This window comes from Zeugodacus cucurbitae, chromosome 6 (assembly GCF_028554725.1).
Source record: "Zeugodacus cucurbitae isolate PBARC_wt_2022May chromosome 6, idZeuCucr1.2, whole genome shotgun sequence".
NCBI lineage: Eukaryota > Metazoa > Arthropoda > Insecta > Diptera > Tephritidae > Zeugodacus > Zeugodacus cucurbitae.
This window is the reverse complement of record NC_071671.1, coordinates 9,619,092-9,640,335: the sequence shown is the minus strand read 5'-3', so window position 1 is coordinate 9,640,335 and position 21,244 is coordinate 9,619,092. Positions and strand designations below refer to the sequence as shown.

The window sequence follows — 21,244 nt, the reverse complement described above, 5'->3', positions numbered from 1 at the left end:
TACAATTATTTTTATAGTAAAAAATGTTTAAACAATTCTTCAGTGTCGTGACTGCACCGCGTACCAAACTGGTATTAGTAGTGCGTGGCGATTTAAAAATGTCTAAAGGAAAAACTGCGGCACAATGTGCACACGCCGCTGTACTTTGCTACCAACAATCCCAAAAGGATAACGAGAAGAAGAAAATAGCAGAAAATTGGTCAATTATGGGACAACCAAAAATCGTATTGCGTGCGAATAAATTAGAAGAAATTACAAATCTACAAAATCGTGCGAAAAACGCAGGTGTAGTTGCAGAATTAGTAAGAGATGCAGGACGCACGCAATTGGAAGCTGGTACGGCAACGGTTTTGGGTATTGGACCGGACATTGAAAAAAATGTAGATGAATTGGTATCCAATTTTAAACTACTCTAGTTTAACAACTTAAAACATAAAAATAATTTCTTACCGAAAAAAATAAATATTTTATTATTATTAATATATTCAAAGTTGTAAACAATTATTAATCAGTTTTCTTACTTCGTGTAGCAATGGTTAAGGATATTGGTTTGCCAAATGTCTCTACTAAATCAGATGTTACACGCTCTGTAATTTGTCTTAATTTTCCATTCGATTCGCCACAAATTAAACGTTCAATACGGGATGAGGGACAAGTCACCTCTACTGACGCATAAATGGTACCTGTTTGTATATAAAAATATTGATTCAACGAGTATTATTATAAAATTATATTTATGTTATACCATTCTCTTCGGAGAAGTATTCAATTGCACTATGCAAATTGTATGGTATTTCTTGTGGTAAGTAATCTAAGAGCCTGGCGCGTACGCTCTCTACAATAAGTACCTCGGGTTTCTCATCAGTAAAGGAGCCTTTTGTATATTCCCAAGCTCTTTCTTTAGCGGTTCTTACGAGATAATCCTAGATAATAGGCCAATGAAATAATGTTAATTATATAGTCTTGATTTTACTTTAATTAATTTAGTTGATATTGCTACACTTACTTGTATATCATTTAGACCACTACCAGTAATGGATGAAACTAGAAAAACTTCCTGAAAGTTACTCCAACTGACATCTTTCTTCTCCGCTGGATTTTCTATCGCTTTAACATGTGATTCTTCGATTCGCTTGGACTGTTGTCGTTTCTGCATTTTATTCCAAAGCGATTGTGTAGTGCCAATAGTAGCATTGGTTAGAACGCGTATCAATTCAAGCAGTACACGTTTTGATTTTAACGCATCAATCTTATTCAAAATCAAAAAACTTGGTAAATGTTTGTATTCCATCAAGGTTTCGATGACAGTGGAATGTAAAGCGTTACGCGTCCATGAATTGGATACATCATGCATACAGGCGATAATATCCGCATGTTGTATCGCATGTTTGTAGGCGCTTTTGAAATTTTGCTCTAAATTATGTCGTTTCACTTCACGTGGTGTCACTAAACCTGGTGTGTCATAGAAGACGAGTTGTGTTTGCCCCGTTGTATATATTGCTTTACTGGATTTTCGTGTTGTGTGTACTTTAGAGGATGTAGGACATACCTACATATGAAGTAAAAATTAATTACAAAATTCAATTACATTTGTTTCTTTACAACACTCACCCGATGATTAATTAAATTGTTAATGAATGTACTCTTCCCCGCATTTGGTACACCAATCACAGCTATATGCAATGAGTTCTGCGTGCGCTTGTGTTGTGTTTTCTGACCCTGGCTAGCAAGTTCTTTTGCCGTATCGGATGAGACAGGCGACTTCCCAGTAGTCGAGTTTTCATGATTTGTTGCTAAACAATAGCTACGTATATTTCCGATTCGAACTTCATGGATTTTGCTGAACCTCAGCAAATTTTTTGTCACACCTCCAAAGTTACTCAACAATAATTCCATGATCTTATTAGAACTGTATGGTTGGTTACAAAATATTCGTCAGATTAATTGCGAAGAGTGAAGCAAAACAAAATAAAAGAAAATGCCAGATGATTAAAGTGATTACCGAATACATTCGATAGTGTACATTCCTGTTTATGATATCGATACTTATTGTGTTGAGAATATTGTTGCAGTGAAAAATTCCAACATTTTGTATATAATACTTATATTCATAAATACATATTCCTTCAAAATTGTATACATAATTTTTTGAATAATTAGTTATAAATTCCGCTGATTCATAAAAATTGTTTTTTTTTTCAGAAAAAATATTCGTTACATTATTATCGGTAAGAATAGCATAATCGTGCATATCATCGGTTCTATTAGCTGGTATCGGTCGTTTTCAGATAGTGTTTTGCATTCAATTTCGTTCATTTTTGCTTTAGCTTCCTTTCGTTTGTCTGTCACAAACAGCTGAACTGAATCAACGTACTTCTCCTCATTAATAATACTTATATCAACAAGAGAACTTATTAAAAATTTACAGTATTTTCTGTGTTAATAATTAATTCTATTGTTAAAAACAGTAACTAAAACTTAGATATGTCGGAAGTAGAAGCAGTGCAGATAATTGCGGAGTCTCTAAAGGAGCAGGTAAAGTATTTAGAAAAGGCTAGATCTTATTGTGTTTTAAATTGCCGAAAGATTTGAATAATTAAAATTTTAGTTTTTTAAAGTAAAAATGCATATTATTTCATGCTAATATGACAATCATACGATGTTCCCGTTATATTTTTTACACGATATTTTTTCATGGCACCCTAGGTACTTTTTTTTATCAGCAACAAAGTTCGTTGTTCAAAGTGCACCTGAAAAATATTGGTAATCACATAAGAAAATATCAATATATACTTGATCTTTGTGATCTGGATTAATATGGCATATATGTGTAATTGAATCACATACAATCAGATTAAGTTTATTTAATCTTCGCACTGCAGTGGTTATCAAAAAATTCGATGATAAAAATTGAAGATAATTACACTGAAAAATATTTCTAGTCACACATGTAATAAAAAATGTTATGAGCCGAAACGAAATAGTGGTAAAATTCCAAATTCTGCTATTTGAATGAGTTGCAATTTCGAGTGTTTCAGCAAGGTGTAAACACCATTAGCGTTTCTAACATTATTTATTCTCTTTACAGGGTGTAGAATATGTATTCGGTATTATCGGCATACCCGTTATTGAACTGTCGATGGCTTTTCAAGTTGCTGGCCTTAAGTATATTGGCATGCGTAACGAGCAGTCGGCTTGCTATGCCGCACAGGCAATTGGCTTTTTAACTGGCAAACCTGCTGTATGTCTTGTTGTTTCCGGACCAGGATTGCTTCATGTAACCGGTATGTTATAGTGCAATATATTTTGGTATTATAATAGATATTTTGGTACTATAACAAAAAATATTCTTTCCCATATAGGTGGTATGGCTAATGCGCAAGTCAATTGTTGGCCGCTGTTGGTTATTGCTGGTTCGACCAGTCAGGATCATGAAGGTATCGGCGGTTTTCAGGAGTATCCACAAGTGGAAATTTCGCGTCCCTACTGCAAGTATGCGGCTCGCCCACCTACCGCAGCGCTGATACCATTACACGTGGAGAAGGCTGTACGTTATGCGACTTACGGACGTCCGGGTGTCTCTTATCTTGACTTCCCCGGCAATTTGTTGCAATCACGTGTGCAGGAAGATAAGATTTACAAAACGCTACCACAACCAGTAGCGCCACTAGTATATCCAGCTCATGACGATGTTATAAGAGCCGCCAATTTGTTGAGATCGGCAAAGCGTCCACTTGTAATCATTGGTAAAGGTGCCGCCTACGGACATGCCGAAAATATTTTACGACATTTCATTGAGAACACCAATCTACCTTTCTTGCCAACACCAATGGGCAAAGGAGTTGTCTCGGATACGGCGCCACAATGTGTCTCCTCTGCGCGCTCATTGGCATTGCAAAACGCAGATGTCGTCTTATTGTTGGGTGCACGTCTAAATTGGATACTGCATTTTGGCAAGCCGCCACGCTACAATGCCGATGTCAAATTTATACAAGTATGTACTTTTTTTAATGTAATCTGCGTTTTTTCTAAATGCTTTTTGTTTCCTGCAGGTGGACATTTGCCCCGAAGAATTGCATAATTCCGTGCAAGCCGCTATCGCCATACAATCGGACATTAAGCCATTTGCTGAGCAAATTTTCGAGCAAATGAACGCTGTCAATTTCGAGTTCCCAAGTGAGAACCCCTGGTGGGAGGAGTTAACCAACAAATGCAAACATAATCGTGAGCAAGTGCGTAGCATGGCAATGGATACTACCGCGCCGCTCAACTACTATACCGTTTTTCACCATCTACGCGAGTTGATACCACGCGATGCGATTATTGTCAGCGAGGGCGCCAACACCATGGATATTGGACGTTCGATGCTTTTCAACATACTGCCACGTCATCGTTTGGATGCTGGCACTTTCGGCACAATGGGTGTGGGACCCGGTTTCGCCATTGCAGCCGCGCTCTATTGTCGCGATCGTTACCCGGGCAAGCGTGTTATATGCGTGGAAGGTGATAGCGCTTTTGGATTTTCCGGCATGGAATTGGAAACCATGGTGCGCTATAAGCTGCCAATTACTATTGTTATTGTGAATAACAACGGTATATATGGTGGTTTCGATCAGGAAACATTCGATGCCATAAGAAATGGTGGCGATTTGTCGCAAGTGTAAGTTGGCTGAGCGCCTTTTTCTTTTTTAACATATATATGTATATGTTTGTTTACACTTTCAGCACACCACCATCCGCTTTGGGCGTACAAGTGCACTATGAGGAAATGATGAAAATGTTCGGCCTGAACGGTTACTTCTGCAAGGAGATACCAGAACTACAAGCCGCGCTGAAGGATGCGCAAAAGCTCACGGATAAGCCAACCATCATCAATGTCGCAATTAATCCCTCATCGGACCGCAAGCCACAGACTTTCAACTGGTTGACTGAGTCGAAATTGTAATTTGTAGTTTGTGTAAATGCGTTTTGCCCGTATATTAGTTCGATCAGCGACTTGTACTGCACAATTGCTTTCATAACGCACTATATATATATAAATTTTTTTTTTAAAGAGCATTGTTACCAAAAGTCGTGTAAATTAACGAGTTTTAAAGTGACATAATTTCGTGTAATTGCTAATCACAGGAATGTAATTCCTTTTTGTTTAAGAAAAATCCGTTTTATATATTATATTTGTGTGTGTATACTTGTAGTAATGTGAAAATATTGGTTGTGGTCACTGTGGTAACAATGCTCAAGTATTGCATTTTATAGTAAAGTTAAAAGTTTTTCTTTTTTCGCGCACATTCCAACTCTTTAAACAACACTTCGGTGTGCTCTTAATGTATGTTTCTTAATATGAATTTGTCTTTTTATGTACGCTATGGCTTTAAGTGAAAATCACATGAAATTTTTGAAAAACTGTTTTTGGCAGAATTTATGAATTTATATACATACATATTTATATGCTTATTAAACTTTATATAAACGCTTTGAAACAGCAATTTTATTTAATTTAATTTACTTGAATATTCTGCGCAATATTCGTGTCTATATGTATGCGCACACAATAAGCAGTGATACGATATTTTTAAAGAAGCTTTTATATAGTATTTTCGTTGAAGTTATGTTCAAAAGGATTTATTTGTAACGAGAAGCGTTTATTTGATTTATTTTTTGTGGTGGTGTAAGTGTGAGACAGTTTAAAATAAAAATGTATTGACAGAAAATTTGAGTCTTATTAATATTACAGTGCACGTCTTGCTAAGTAAGTTCTATCCTGCTCCTCGATTAACTCGCCAGCTCTTCTTTCGGTTTTGCCTCCTCATCTAAGCCCATGTATTGCAGGAAACAGCTGATATTCACCAAACGTCCCTTATGTAGGAACGGTATCTTGGGGCATAGTTCGAAATTGATATTCATTGGCGCTATGTCCGGCACTTTGCCGCAACCCATGTCGATAAAGTTGAGGAAATCGCATACCTCCACCTCGCCACAGTCATTGTGATTGAGTACGCTGAGTAGATCATCAATTAGTTCCGGTATGAAGGGCAGGCGACAACCCTTCATTGTGGAGCGCAGTTTTGCCTCGGAGAGGAAAGGCTTGTTTAGCGGATTGATGTGATGCAAATGTTCCTTGAGCTCGTCCATTGCATTCCACAGCGAACGTTTCAACTCCAAGTGCACGGCAGCGCGCACCGTCTCGCGATTGCATGCCTGTGGTGGCGCCTTCTCGGCCGAGAAGTAGCGACAGACAGTGATGATTTCATGATTGGTGATATCGTCACCGAGTAGATTGATAAGTGCACGCTTCAGTGAATCGAAACCAATGAATTGCACATCTTTGACGGCATCCGCGCCCTCGGGTAGGCAACGGCAGAGGAAGCCCTTGTAATCAGTCTTCGCCGCCTCGCGTACTTTCTGCATAATTATCTTGATGTCGGCCATTGGATACTGCAACAAACAAAAATTTATATATAAAAAAATATTTATATACCGTTATATTGCCGCTGAAAGCTACCTCATATGGATGATGCTCCATGTAAATAAGTGTATACTCATCGGCGGAAACAATGTGAAAGATGTGATCCTTAAGACTCATGGTGGCGCCAATATAAAAATTGTACGGCTGATAGTATTGTGGGCGTTTCGAGGTGAATTTCTCTTGACCCGGCAGTGGTATGCGCGTACGTTTCATAAATTCGCCACCCAAGAAACCGGAATTGCGTTCCGCAATCTCGAAAATTTGTATGGTGTCATCGGAAAGGTAGTAAGAGATGATAAAAATGCGTTCGCAGTTCTCGCGTATTGTCGATAAAAGTTTCGCACCAAACCTTAGCACGTAGCGATCAAGTTTGATGAATTTCTTAAAGTCTGTTTGCGGTGGCTTGGGCTCGACTGAGATGCAATTACCCTCAGAATCCTCATATGAACCCCAGCCATTGTAGGGTGGCAGTATGCGTTCCTTTTGTTTGATCGGCGCACATTCGTCGCCACGTGACGGTATCGGCGCGGCGGTAAAGTTCTCGATACCATACTGAAATCAAAGCGTTATAGAATAGAAAGTGAAGTGAGCAAATGCATTCCAAGTGTTACAAACCCGTTTTCTATAATATTCCTGTGTGTATTCATCACAATCCGTGAGCACAACAGCACGTCCGTATACATTGAGCACGGTACCGATTTGTAGATCACGATCGGCATAGTAGAGCACCTCTTTTTCGCCGATATTCAGTGGATCAATGGTGTAGCGTACGTTTCGCATGCTTGTGCCGAGCACATTTAACAATGTTTGTGGTGTTTCTTGTCCAGGTAGCGGAAGTCCACTGAATTCCTTTTAAGTAAAATTTGTCATGAAGTCGAGGTTGTATTTAATCTTGTTTCAGAAAACTATATAAGATATATTATCTGCCACAATGTCATCTAGACATCTCCGACCTTCTTTGAGGACTAACCTGAGCTTTCGAACTGTATAAAAATCTAGTTAATGATGTTGGAAATGTCTGTGTCTGGAATATGGTACATATTGTGTTATTCTCCGGCTTCTGTCTTAAACATTAGACTTTAAATGGACTAAATCGATTAACAACGGACTGATCTATCTAAATATAGCGCATAGAGCCTCGTAGAAGGCATGTTGAATACCTCCAATTAGACAATACTTGCAGACATCTAGACGAAGCATGAATATACGAAGTATATCTCGGTAACGAAATGAAACGAACTTATAAATCTGACTATGGATTTAGTCTTTACATGTCTATCATTCGCCAAGTGGAAGCAGGTGGTCCCCTTATAGATTTCTACATACGAGTATATTCTCATAATCAAACCTAATGAGTATGGTTAATACACAAGGAAACGTGGACAATATTCACTATTGAACTCTACCTCTATCACAACTGATTTCTATCCATTACTTACCCTTGGTAGTTTACCCCGTTTAAGGAATAGCGATGGACCTTCACGTCCTGAGTTTCGTGGGAAATTTTCCTTTATATCTATTGTGTCGTCAGCCAAATAGTAACATATCTCTAAACGACGCACATCACCAAACTCCGAACGGTCATCCCAATAGCCATGGAATTTCAACACTTTCCGATCGAACGCTAAAAATTGTGCGAAGGAATGCTTTTTTGGTGGTTGATTGTGTATTTTCCGCGCAGATCTCTTGCGCATTTCTGTTGTGGGATCACTGAAAAATAGAATTTAAAAACTTTAAGCGGCGATCACAACACATAGACCAGTAACATACACTGGCATATCGACCGGATCTGGCACGGCTATGCCCGAGCGATTTAGGAAATGTCGCGTAAAAAGGTCACAATTTGTAATGTGATAAATGCGATCGAATACTTGTATGCTCGTATCGACGTTGAGGTCCAATATCGAGATGAATTCATTTTGGCACGGCGGTGGTTTCGGTATACGTTGACGATGCACCAGACAACCTTGTGGTATGCCAGAGTTGTCCACTTTCGGTTCGGTGATTTGCATGGTACCATCTTCCAGGTAATACATAATCTTAACTTTACGCACTTGATATGGCGCATTGTAGACCTCGTGTAGTGTCTCCTTGAAGAATGCATCAAAACCAAGTACTTTCTTGTCGTAAGCAATCCATGGCGGCAGTCTGGGTCCAGTCTTTGGCGGATACAGTGAAGGTGTGGCCGTCGGTGGGCAATTGATGTCAATGCACATGCCGCCAATGTCCACCAAGGCGGGTGGTTGCCGATCATTTAACATACTGATGCCCTGGAAATTCATAAGGCTCTGCGGCTTGGGGAAATTAGTGCGAGACATCTGAAAATGTAAATATGTATATGTATTGCTTTGTATATGTATATGTTGGGTACCGTTAAACGTAACACTTACGTCCCGGAAGGTGGTGCCTGGCAGAAACGGCATTCCTGGTATGCGCAGCATCTTTCTTTTGTTTTATTGAGCACTTTCGGAATGAAAATTGTATAAATTGTATAAAAATATGTGGCTTTTCTGTAAAAATCAATACAAAATAAATGCGTATGTTTAAAATTTCTTTCTTTACAAATTTCGTAAAATTTCACAAAAAACAACGAGCAAAATTCTGTAGTTTTAGTAAATATTTTTTCGAAAAATTTTCCGTGTGTTTTTTATTATTTTAAAACGCTTTGTGTGTCACTTATTTGTATTGCTTTTTGTGCTACTTTTTTCCCCAAGTGTTTACTAGGGTTTTGCAACGACAAACTGCATAAACAGAAATATGTATGGCGCGTATGTAGTGAAAAAAATATGGACTAAACAATCCGGCAGACACTATAGCAATGGAAGTGCTGCAAACAGACATACATCCTTACATATATGTTACTACTTGTATGAGCTAAGCGCGGCTGGTTGCTAAGGTCTGTTTTGGTTGGTCGGACGAGCAATATAAACATTCCTCTACCTCATTAAACATAATGACCGGTATATTTAACGAGGTTATTATGGAATTCTTAAAAGGTTCCTTAGTTAGAGGTGAATCGTTGTTGCATGTTTTTAAAGCCGTCCTTTCGGATGTTCGGAGTTCTAGTAAAGGATGATCCAATTCGAGGTTCAATACTTTTTAAAGAAAAAACACAGAAAATTCAAATTTAATGGGGAATGTTTATTATCATGCGAAAGAACATTATTTTTCATTTATTTTTTTAAAGCTTATCTCTTTCAAATGTTGGGCGCGACTATGTCTCAGATGGTCAATCCGCTGAGTCCAATTTTCGATGACTCGTTTCGAACATTTCGACTGACAACTGGCAAATGACACGCGTGATATTTTGCTCCGACTCCTGAATCGAAGCGGGAATCTCCACATATACTTTAGACTTTACATATCCCACAGGAAAAAGGCTAACGGTGTGATACGACTAATGGTGCGTGACACGATCTTGGTGGCCAATCGACCGGCTGACCGAAGTATTCTCTCAATAAATCCATTGATTGATGCGATGTGTGGAAAGTGGCGCCGTCTTGTTGAAACCAAATGTCGTCGAGATCACGAACTTCAATTTCAGGCATTAAATAGCCGTTTATCATGGCACGATAACAGTCGACGGTTACGTTCTCACCAGCATCATTTTTTAAGAAATACGGACCCCTAATTCCACCGACCCACCAACACAGCAAACCATTGTTTTTCCTGGATGAAATGGCAGATCTTGAATCTCTTCAGGTTGCACTTCGTCCCAAATGCGGCAATTTTGCTTGTTTACATACCCATTGAGCCAGAAATGGGACTCATCGCCGAACAGAATTTGGCTCGAAACGTCGGATCTTCTTGGTAACTTTTCAAGAGTGCAAGAGTCACTTGGGACGGCTTCGGTTATTGCAAAAGGTGTGTTTAAGATCTCGACGTCAGATGCGCCAAATCGTTCCATACGAACGGCGCCGAATCAACTCACTGACCTCTAAAACTACTACTACTGCCGCTCTAAAAAGTACCTTTCAGAAATCGGAATCATTCCCATTCAGGTTCAGATTTTTCTTATTCGTTGAAGAAGTTCCTTAGATTCGCTTCCCGATCATACTATTTTTGGATCAAATTTTTGACATTTAAAGTCCCTCAAAAAAACAAGGGTCAGACCACAGTTGAATTTTGGAGAGTCATAAGTGAGTATAAGTATCTTTGACCTGAAGACGAATTTTCCTTTTTACTAATGAAAAATGAATAAACATGTGAGAGAAGGTTAGACTATTGGGAACCGTGGAAATTATCTATTAATCTTAATCTACTGAAGGAGATGGGGTTAGAAATGATTTTTTGAGCATTTGAGAAAAGCAAAATCTATATTGCGTAATTGGTACAAGCGACTACTACTCTCATCTGATATCCTTTCAAATTGAAATTGATAAAATTCTCTTTTAGAGTACCAAAATATATTTCAACCAAAATTATCAAATTCATATATGCATGTATATTTGCAATAATAATATTTATTCTTCTAAATTTGCTTTCGTAGATATCAACTTGTACGTGTTCACAATTTCGATTCAATATGTATAGCCAACATGCCATCTTCTTCATTTTGGCCGATCGATATGTTAGCGCGTCCATCCGAGTCGACAACTACACGCTTACCGGTGCAACTCGAACCAGATTTTTCACCGGAAATGATGTCACAGTAGGTGCCAGCTGACAAGCAGGTCTGTAGCGAGTTATTAAGGTCATAAGAATCACCATTAATTGCCACGAAAGCTTTGTTGCCGCGACAGAAGGCGATTTGGTTGCTGCCATTGTCCCACCAGTGCTGCAAATTTGTACCGGACGCGATGTTCCTGAAGCCAACCATATTGTAAATTTGACGCCAACGATGTTCACAAACCCAACCACCACTGCAGGAATTATCAGCATTGAATATGGGTGTGGCAATGTTGTTACCATCCGTTGTTGGTGGACCTTGATCGGAGTTGTCGAATGCAAACGAAGAAATGACGCGCGTGATACCGAATGGATGCGCCAACATGAAAGCGCTGGCCATTTTATATTGCTTCGATGTCTTATAGTTGAGAATATCAGCACCACCAGCACCATGTCCACGTTGATTATCGTGGTTGTCTACGAAAATCAATGCACGATCCGAGTTGAGGAAATTCCACTGTGGACCCCAGTTGACTAGCCAACGCATTTGATCCTTGCCACGAAATACTTTACCTATAGAGTTCGAGTGTGCGAATTCGGTGACCACACCCATGTGTGTGTACTCATTTTTGGATACAGCCTCACCGCCCAAATCTATAACTTCTTGGAATATGAAAGGACGTGCACCTGAGGGGAAGCCATGTGTAGTGCTTAAATTACTAACACGATTGTAGATTATCTACCATAAATGTGAAAATTAATATGTGACAATAAGCTTCACCAGTCCAATTACCTCTAAATCAGCCGGCCACATGTGCTTGGCAGCATCGACACGGAAGCCAGCAACACCCAGACTAACCAGTTTGTTGAGAAAGTCAACAACGCGATCTTGCACCCACGACTTGCTTTGATCCAAGTCCTTCAAACCGGCGAGTTCGCAATTACGCACCTGATACTTATCATTATAGCTGTTAATAGTGCATGTGGCGTGGAAATCTGTGTACGAATAAGGCACGGCCGGGAAGCTTTTGTTACTAGGATCGGCTGTTGAACCACCGGTACCACGCGCATTAGCATTATCGGCAGCCATATGATTGAATACGACATCCACAAAGATGCGTACCCCCGCGTTGTTACAGCGCCTCACCATATCCGCAAACTGTTGCTCGTTGCCCGAACGTGTGGTCAGCAGGTATGAAATTGGTTGATAACGTTCCCACCACGGACGATTGCCGACAACGACATTCTCGTTTACAGGAGAAACCTATTGTATAGGGTTTTGTAAATGAAAAATATATTTAAACACGACGAAGCTTAAAGCTACGCTGTAAGAACGTCATTTGATGTCTATGGACTTACTTGTACACCCGCATAGCCTTTAGGACCCAGAAAGTTTTCGCATTCCGCGGCGATATCATCCCACTTCCACTCAAAAAGATGAACCATAGTCGTCCTTCCTGCCACATAGTTCGGATCGAATTGCGCATTGATGTTTTGAAACGATATTGCTAAGATTAGCGCCAAGCAGAAATGCGCTTTGCTCCGATACATTATTTTAGTTGATAGCTTCTATTAGACGGTATTAAATTATTCAAAAATTCTCGTAGCCCTCTTATATAGACTATGAAGTGAACGACTATGTAGCATCGCTTTCGACGAGGTCTCTTTTATAGAAACACATTCAGTTGGAAATGTTTGCAAATTGTTGTGAGTTTGTTTGATTAATGAACTGGTGAATGCTGTAACTTTGGTTGAACGGGTTTGCCTAAACGGTTATCAGTTGCTGAAAAGAAATCTATGAGGTCCATTGAGAACTCATTAAAATTTTCCAGATAGATTTGTGGGTGAATCTTAAAATAGACAGCACCTAAGTTGATTTGTTCAGTTTTGAGAACTCTTAAGCATAAAAAACCGAACTCAATCTGTTGTTTTTAATATACTCTTCAATTAAATTCATTCATTCGTTAATTGAGTTACCATATCTCTTCACCTGGGTACTAGTTAACCAAAATGTATCACTAATGAATACTCAGAAACACTTGTGTATGCATATAGCTTTTGAGTAGTAATAATTTGCACCTGAGTTTATCGATTTGATTGTTAGTTTCGAAAATAGGCATTATTCATTTGTATTAATTTGTTTAGAAAACTCATCACAATGCAACAGTTGACACTAAAAATTTCCGTAAATGAACAACAACGTAACATAGCTGTAAATGTTGTAATTGATAAACAACAGTGAAATATATAAGTGACTAACTTTTTTTCAAAAACAAATTTTATTTCTCGATATATGATATATGAATATATAAATGAATTAAAAAATATATCAAGTAGGTCCTTAGGGCCAGATCAAGATTTGCGATACAAAAGGATTTATGTATACAGCATTACGTATGTTACTAGAATATGGTGCAAAATAGGAAAATATCGTGGAATTGGTATCTGAGTCGATCTCTGTAAAGAACATTAAACTTAATTTCATTAACTTGACAATTAACAAGCCTAAGGACGGTTCTGGTGTCTGTGAAGCAATGATCAATAGCGATTATGATAACGGTTGGACCGATATTTGAGTATGATTCAGTAATTACAAAGCCAAAGTACCAAATTTACTAAGTCAGCATAGAGATCGTGAAACACAAGACAAGAGCCTCGACAGATCACTATTTTGATGACGACCACTACAAACGTATTAAGGACTATGTTTCAAGGACATGCTCCTGATATGTCCGTTCCCTTAATTGGGAAGGTGCCGCTGCCCAGTTGGATGATGTCCTCGTTAGAGTAAAGGCTGACATCACCGTCGTCTAAGAAATGCGATGAACGGAACAAGGACTGAGACGAGTAGGCCCTTATGGGATTTACTACAGCGCCCATATAAAGGAGCAAAAATTCGGTGTGGGGTTCCTGATGGGAGAGAGACTCAGTCGTCGAGTCCTGGAATTCATTCTGGTGGATGAACCACAATACAATACGCTTGAAAGCGAAGTTGTTGTATATATCGCTTCGTACGTACAGCTGCAAACGAAACTATTGGCTTTCGAAAAAGTCAAATGAACAGCTGGTATGACGAGAACTGTCGAGAAAAAAGACCTCTCACCTCGCAACGTTGCGAGTGGGATGAGATAGATAGCGAGAGTTGAAGAGGGAGGCGAGACGCATGTACACACAAAAAAGAAAGATGTCGAAATGTGTGAGTATGAAGAGCTTGAGAAGCTGGCCGATAGGGGTAATCTCGAAAATTCTATGAAAAGTTTCAACGAATAACGGAAAGTTTCAAGAAAATGGTACAAGAAAATAGGATCCCCAGAGGTGATCTAGTGGTTGATTGAAGCCCAGAGTATACGGAATTTGTGGAGGTAACACTACTCTAACCTGCTAAAAGGCAGTGAAAGTATACCACCTGGAGATGACGAACCTGATAACCCAATCGACGATATTGGAACCGATGTTCCATTGTCCGACTATGAAGAAATTCGAAGAGCAATTACCCGCTTGAAAAACAACAAAGCAGTATAAGACATATATGGTCCTATCGAGCGCACTGTGTGAAAGGTTAAAGCCCACCGTCAACAAACTGATTGGACCTTACCAGTATGATATTCACCATGCGCGAAATCTTCGAAAAGACCCATGAAAAGACGATCAACACACACCACATTTTCCTCGATTTAAAGCTGCTTCGACAGCACGAAAAGGATATGCCTCTATGTCGGAATTTGTCAACCCCGCAAAACTCATCAATAAGCTTTTTCCTTTAAGGGGTTACATGTGTTTCGTGGATTAAAAAATTTTTTTTTTTTTGTTTTTTGCTTATTAATTATATCCTAAATTTTCAAGTCGATCCCTATAATAGTTTCGGAGATATAGCCGCTCCAAGTCAGTTATTATTGTTCCTCAAAACTTTAAACGCGTGTTTCTCGGAACCATGTTTTCATGGAATGTTCTCGAAAACTACTCAACCGATCTTGATGAAATTTTGCATAATGTGTTCCAGATACAATTTACTCGTGCTTGAACGAAGGATTTCTTCTTTTTTCAATTACAACTATTAAAAAAAAAAAAATGTCAATCAAAACAAAATTTTTATTTTTTTGGAAAAATGTTTTTAGTTTTTTGTCTTTCCTTCGTTCAAGCACGAGTTAATGATCTTACCTAGAACATTTATTTTTTTTTTTTCATTTTGGATGATTCTGTCAGGAGTTATGCTGACAACGCGGGCGCAACATTTTTCCGAGGGGTCACCGGAAATGATGTCTCAATGGAGGAGTTTTAATTTTTTTTTGAGAATTTCTGAAATTATTCTTTAAATATGACAAACAGAAAAAAGTTTGAATTATATAAATAATTGTTTACATAGAAAAAAAATTATTGAAAATAGGCCATTTAATCCCTTAAGGACAAATATGACCATTAAACAAATATTCGAAAATAATAGGTCTAGTAAAAATAATACTTTATTTTCAAAGAGATGACTTTAGTCATTTATATCTCGCATTGTGAAAGGCGTCACATAGTGATGAGTCGATAGAAACTTGTTTGGAAGCTTGATTGCCAGGTTTTTTTGCATGCACCTTATATTCCAGGACAGCACCAAGTGTTTATTATGTGATATTGTCTATGGTGAACTTTTAAAAATAGACTTTCCTAGTTACGCATGCTTCTATAATAGTAGCTTTATGACATTATCTTCAAAATCTCAACAAGTTGTTAAACAAAACTGTGAATATTTGACATACATAAATCTAATCTTTCTAGCAGTCCTAAATAAAACCTTCAATTTACCGCAAACTTATTGAATTTCTTTATACTAGACTTAAATTATCATCGTGGTGATTTATTAGTTTAGTCAAATGTGAATCAATGTGTTTTATGTATATGGTAAACATAAGAATTCAAATTGTATGCTTTAAAGAAATCAAAAAAGTAAAAAATGTATTTTAGTATAATCCGAAAGAAGGAGAAAGAATCGGCCAAATATGGCCAATGCCGATGCTGAATTTTGTGGCCGATACCGATACCAAGGCCGATTAATCGGTCGGTCTTTACTTGATACCCGCTTCATTGGAACTAAAACCAAACTCCACAAGTGAGCTAAATCGATTCGATCAAGTATTGTTGATAGCTACGATACCTTTTGTATGTTAAATATTGTTCTTTAAGTGTTGTTAGCACCTAATTAAGACCACAGTGACTGCACTTATCTAAAAATTGAGAAAAATATTTTATATTTGGAGTGCTTCTTCTTCTTCTTAACTGGCGTAGAAACCGCTTACGCGGTTATAGCCGAGTCCACAACAGTGCGCCACGCATCTCTCCTTTTGGCGGTTTGGCGCCAATTGGTAATACCAAGTGAAGACAGGTCCTTCTCCACCTGGTCCTTCCACCGGAGTGGAGGTCTCCCTCTTCCTCGGCTTCCACCAGCGGGTACTGCATCGAAAACTTTCAGAGCTGGGGCACTTTCATCCATTCGAACAACATGACCCAGCCAGCGTAGCCGCTGTCTTTTTATTCGCTGGACTATGTCTATGTCGTCGAACAACACATACAGCTCATCATTCCATCTTCTGCGGTATTCGCCGTTGCCAATGTTTAAGGGACCGTAAATCTTCCGCAAAACCTTTCTCTCGAAAACTCCTAGTGCCGTCTCATCGGATGTTGACACCGTCCACGCTTCTGCACCATAAAGTAGGACGGGAATGATGAGGGACTTGTAGAGTTTAGTTTTTGTTCGTCGAGAGAGGACTTTACTTTTCAATTGCCTACTCAGTCCATAGTAGCACCTGTTGGCAAGAGTGATTCTGCGTTGTATTTCAAGGCTGACATTATTATCGGTGTTAATGTTGGTTCCTAGGTATACGAAATTATCTACAACTTCAAAGTTATGACTGTCAACAGTGACGTGGGAGCCAAGACGCGAATGCGCTGACTGTTTGTTTGATGACAGGAGATATTTCGTCTTGTCCTCGTTCACCACCAGACCCATTCGCTTCGCTTCCTTATCCAGGCGGGAAAAAGCAGAACTAACGGCGCGGGTGTTGTTTCCGATGATATCAATATCATCGGCGTACGCCAGGAGCTGTACACTCTTGTAGAAGATTGTACCTTCTCTATTTAGCTCTGCAGCTCTTATAATTTTCTCCAGCATCAAGTTAAAGAAGTCGCACGATAGCGAGTCACCTTGTCTGAAACCTCGTTTGGTATCGAACGGCTCGGAGAGGTCCTTCCCGATCCTGACGGAGCTTTTGGTGTTGCTCAACGTCAACTTACACAGCCGTATTAGTTTTGCGGGGATACCAAATTCAGACATCGCGGCATAAAGGCAGCTCCTTTTCGTGCTGTCGAAAGCAGCTTTAAAGTCGACAAATAGATGGTGTGTGTCGATCCTTTTTTCACGGGTCTTCTCCAAGATTTGGCGCATGGTGAATATTTGGTCAGTTGTTGATTTTCCAGGTCTAAAGCCACACTGATAAGGTCCAATCAGTTTGTTGACGGTGGGCTTTAGTCTTTCACACAGTACGCTCGATAGAACCTTATAAGCGATGTTAAGGAGGCTTATCCCACGATAGTTGGCGCAGATTGTGGGGTCTCCCTTTTTGTGGATTGGGCAGAGTACACTGAGATTCCAATCGTCGGGCATGCTTTCTTCCGACCATATTTCGCAAAGAAGCTGATGCATGCACCTTATCAGCTCTTCGCCGCCGTATTTGAATAGCTCGGCCGGCAATCCATCGGCCCCCGCCGCCTTGTTGTTCTTCAAGCGGGTAATTGCTATTCTAATTTCTTCACGGTCGGGCAATGGAACATCTGTTCCATCGTCGTCGATTGGAGTGCTTGGCTCAAAGTAATTACCGGTGCCGTTTGTGGTGCTGGTCTTATTGGTAACAAAATTGATTTAAAATAGTTTAACAATACAATATGTCAAATATTTGCTTATTTATAACACATTAAGTGCCTAATTGCTGGCAACTATATATCATTGTCTTAATTCCCTTCGGACGCTTGCTTGTTTATAACTCTAAGATATTATTATTTGATTTTATTGCAAGTATATATACATATGTATATGTATATATATAATGACATTTGTAAAAATATCACACTCTTGAGCAAAAGGCAGAGCAATAAATACTCGCTAGAGATAACAGCGCATGCTCTCTAAATGAATCGGTTGCTGTCAAAACGTATGAGTACCTTTGTATCACCTACAAACTGCAGACTCACGCCGCCACTAGCACTTTCATCAACTATATATAAATGAATGTGAGTGCGTGTTAGTATTACGTCAGTGAGTATAATACAGGAGTAGTGAACGCTTATCAATTGACTTAAAAAGTCCCCAGTAGCTGCTCAACGCAGAGAATGGTATACCGCGTTATCATTAGATATTGCTACGTAATAAATTAAGACATAATCATTGTGCTAACCAGGGAGTCCGGTGTGGTAAACCAAGTTATCAGAAAACATAAATATCTAGACCTACGCATATAAAGCGTCTAATTGAATATATGAGCGCTGATAAAATTATTCGCGTATATACATATGTATGTATGAACGTTTGTTGTGTTTCTTCTTTTCGCTCAATGGAAATTCCGTTTCGAAAATGTTTCATTAATTTCACTAAAAATACGATTCTCTCGCGCACTGCTTCGCTACGACACCGCACAGACTCTACTGATCTAAATTGCTGACTGCATTTAATGTCAATATAAATATATGCATATACACCATATAGTATATATATATGTATATATACTCGCATATAAACAAAAGTGAACTGGCAGTGATTTCGGGAAAACTTTCGTACTAGCCCCGTAGGAAATTGAGTGTAATAAATTCTTCTCAAAACCTTCAATATTTATAGTAAAAATAAATAAATTGCTTGGTCCGTCTGAAAAATCGGATGATAACTATTATTGACGTAACGGTGTATTTTTAAAGAATTGAACAGAAACGGTAAGCCCTATATCCAAATACAATTGATTTCGACAGATTTCTTGACTTGTAATGGGGCAGAAATGTCTATTTGAAGACTTAACTTGCGCAGGTCTAAAATTCGTTTATCGATTATTAGCTCAGTTGTAAATGATATGGATGCATTTGGAAATGAACGAATTTGAAATTATGTGACCCCGTAGGGCAAAGCCCCGTTACAAAGGCAACCAGTAAGATCAATTGGTATACCAAAGTCTACACAGAGATATTAGGGGTATACTTGGGAATGAGAAATATATCAAGATAAGAATAATAACCATAAATGCAATAAGAATAATTAGAAGAATTCGAATTCCCACAACACATGCGGTATTCGCATAACCGCATTTCCCTACATACTTGTGTATATTTTCAATCAAAGAAAGTATTTTCCTTTCTAGTGTATAAGTGAATATATGCAGTATATTAGTTGACGAGTATTTTATTTTATAACAGTTCTTTATGGTCGTTTACAATTTGGATCCAACGTGAATGGCCAGCACTCCATCATCCTCATTACGACGAATTGAAATATGGGCACGTCCATCGGAGCCCACCACAACTGATTTTCCTGTACAAGATGAACCAGACTTTTCACCGGAGATGATGTCACAGTAGGTGCCGGCCGATAAGCAGGTCTGCAGGGAGGTGTTCAAATCGTAGTTATCATTGTTGAACGCTACGAAGCCCTTATTGCCACGACAGAATGCGACTTGGTTGCTACCATTGTCCCACCAATTCTGCAAATTTGTACCGGACGCGATGTTTCTGAAGCCAACCATGTTGTAAATTTGACGCCAACGATGTTCACAAACCCAACCACCGCTGCAGGAATTATCAGCGTTGATACGAGGACTAGCAATGTTGTTACCATCGGTTGTTGGTGGACCTTGATCGGAGTCGTCGAATGCAAACGAAGACATGACACGCGGAATACCGAATGGATGAGCCAACATGAAGGCATTGGCCATTTTGTATTGTTTCGCATTTTTGTAGGTGAGTATGTTACTACCGCCGGCACCATGTCCACGTTGGTTATCGTGGTTGTCGACAAACACAAATGCACTAGTCGAGGGTAACAAGCCCCATGCCGGACCCCAATTGGTTAGCCAGCGTAGTTGATCATGACCTCTGAACACCTTGCCAATAGAGGCGGAATGCAGAAATTCGGTTACCACACCCAGGTCGGTATATTCGTATTTGGAGATTGCTTCACCACCCAAATCTATGACTTCTTGGAAAATAAATGGACGAGAACCAGCGGCGAAACCGTGTTGAGTGTTCAGGTTATTCAAACGATTGTAGATTTTCTGAAATTATTCTGATTTAGATCGACTGCGTAGCCTTTGAGGTTTCCAATTTGTAAATACCTTTAAATCAGATGGCCACATGTGTTTGGCGGCATCAACTCGGAAACCAGCAACACCCAAATTGGTAAGTTTGTTGAGGAAGTCAACAATCCGATCTTGCACCCAAGATTTACTTTGATCAAGATCTTTCAAACCAACCAACTCGCAGTTGCGAACTTCATTAACATTGTTATAGTTGTTGATGCCACAGGTGGCATGGAAATCAGTGCTGGAATAGGGTACCGCAGGATAACTCTTACTACCGGGATTAGCTGTTGAGCCTGCAGTTCCACGAATGTTGGAATGATCCGCGGCCATATGGTTGAAAACCACATCCACATAGATACGAACCCCGGCGTTGTTACAACGTCTCACCATATTAGCAAACTGTTGCTCGTTACCCGAACGAGTGGTCAATAAGTAGGAGATCGGTTGGTAACGTTCCCACCATGGACGATTGCCCACTACAACATTCTCGTTTACAGGAGAAACCTGAATAGTTTTAGTAGTATGTTTTAAAACACTGTTAAAATATATGTAAAATATAACCTAATTTCATTCAACTTACTTGAACACCAGCATAACCTTTGGGCCCAAGGAAATTCTCACACTCGGCAGCTATATCGTCCCACTTCCACTCGAAGAGATGCACCATTGTCGTACGTCCCGATGCATAATTGGTATTGAATTGGGCGTAAGCTTGTTGACTCGAGCCGAAGATGATCAGAAGTACACAGAAACTGATTTTCGTCAGAATCATGTTTGCGATTTGTATGTCAGTTGGAACTTGGTAGTAGAGCGCGTTAAAGTGTTCTTGGGGGTGTTAAATAAAAACTGATTGTGT

The 21,244-nt window shown here is 39.2% G+C and overlaps 6 protein-coding genes across 7 annotated transcripts; 2 read left to right on the top strand and 4 right to left on the bottom strand.

Annotated features, from left to right (window-relative positions):
• Positions 1-23: 23 nt before the first annotated feature.
• On the top strand, positions 24-502 carry LOC105210976 (peptidyl-tRNA hydrolase 2, mitochondrial). Its single transcript, XM_011182198.3, has one exon. It carries the CDS (start codon positions 24-26, stop codon positions 414-416), a length of 393 nt encoding a protein of 130 aa, XP_011180500.1. The 3' UTR covers positions 417-502.
• Positions 309-1,971, bottom strand: LOC105210977 (GTPase Era, mitochondrial). Its single transcript, XM_011182199.3, has 5 exons — positions 1,612-1,971; positions 1,007-1,549; positions 746-923; positions 500-683; positions 309-424 (listed from the first exon to the last, which is right to left on the bottom strand). Exons 1-4 carry the CDS (start codon positions 1,894-1,896, stop codon positions 505-507), a joined length of 1,185 nt encoding a protein of 394 aa, XP_011180501.1. The 5' UTR covers positions 1,897-1,971; the 3' UTR covers positions 309-424; positions 500-504.
• A 356-nt stretch (positions 1,972-2,327) lies between these two features.
• Positions 2,328-5,711, top strand: LOC105210979 (2-hydroxyacyl-CoA lyase 1). The gene is made up of 5 exons (XM_011182201.3): positions 2,328-2,535; positions 3,089-3,284; positions 3,363-3,994; positions 4,053-4,660; positions 4,726-5,711. The coding sequence occupies exons 1-5, from the start codon at positions 2,485-2,487 to the stop codon at positions 4,943-4,945; spliced, it is 1,707 nt and encodes a 568-aa protein (XP_011180503.1). The 5' UTR covers positions 2,328-2,484; the 3' UTR covers positions 4,946-5,711.
• On the bottom strand, positions 5,339-9,147 carry LOC105210978 (EF-hand domain-containing family member C2). Its single transcript, XM_011182200.3, has 6 exons — positions 8,857-9,147; positions 8,237-8,784; positions 7,906-8,176; positions 7,082-7,315; positions 6,503-7,018; positions 5,339-6,435 (listed from the first exon to the last, which is right to left on the bottom strand). The coding sequence occupies exons 1-6, from the start codon at positions 8,905-8,907 to the stop codon at positions 5,773-5,775; spliced, it is 2,283 nt and encodes a 760-aa protein (XP_011180502.1). The 5' UTR covers positions 8,908-9,147; the 3' UTR covers positions 5,339-5,772.
• Positions 9,148-10,909: 1,762 nt separating this feature from the next.
• On the bottom strand, positions 10,910-18,735 carry Amy-d_0 (alpha-amylase 2). 2 transcript variants are annotated; one of them, XM_011182203.3, is made up of 4 exons: positions 18,561-18,735; positions 12,434-12,869; positions 11,868-12,338; positions 10,910-11,813 (listed from the first exon to the last, which is right to left on the bottom strand). In XM_011182203.3, the coding sequence occupies exons 2-4, from the start codon at positions 12,623-12,625 to the stop codon at positions 10,974-10,976; spliced, it is 1,503 nt and encodes a 500-aa protein (XP_011180505.2). In that variant the 5' UTR covers positions 12,626-12,869; positions 18,561-18,735; the 3' UTR covers positions 10,910-10,973. The 2 variants fall into 2 exon arrangements, with proteins under 2 accessions (XP_011180505.2, XP_028895300.2); XM_029039467.2 differs by having other exon boundaries at positions 18,505-18,734.
• Positions 18,736-19,468: 733 nt separating this feature from the next.
• Positions 19,469-21,240, bottom strand: LOC105210981 (alpha-amylase 4N). Its single transcript, XM_011182202.3, has 3 exons — positions 20,969-21,240; positions 20,422-20,892; positions 19,469-20,361 (listed from the first exon to the last, which is right to left on the bottom strand). Exons 1-3 carry the CDS (start codon positions 21,158-21,160, stop codon positions 19,522-19,524), a joined length of 1,503 nt encoding a protein of 500 aa, XP_011180504.2. The 5' UTR covers positions 21,161-21,240; the 3' UTR covers positions 19,469-19,521.
• Between the last annotated feature and the right edge of the window lie 4 nt (positions 21,241-21,244).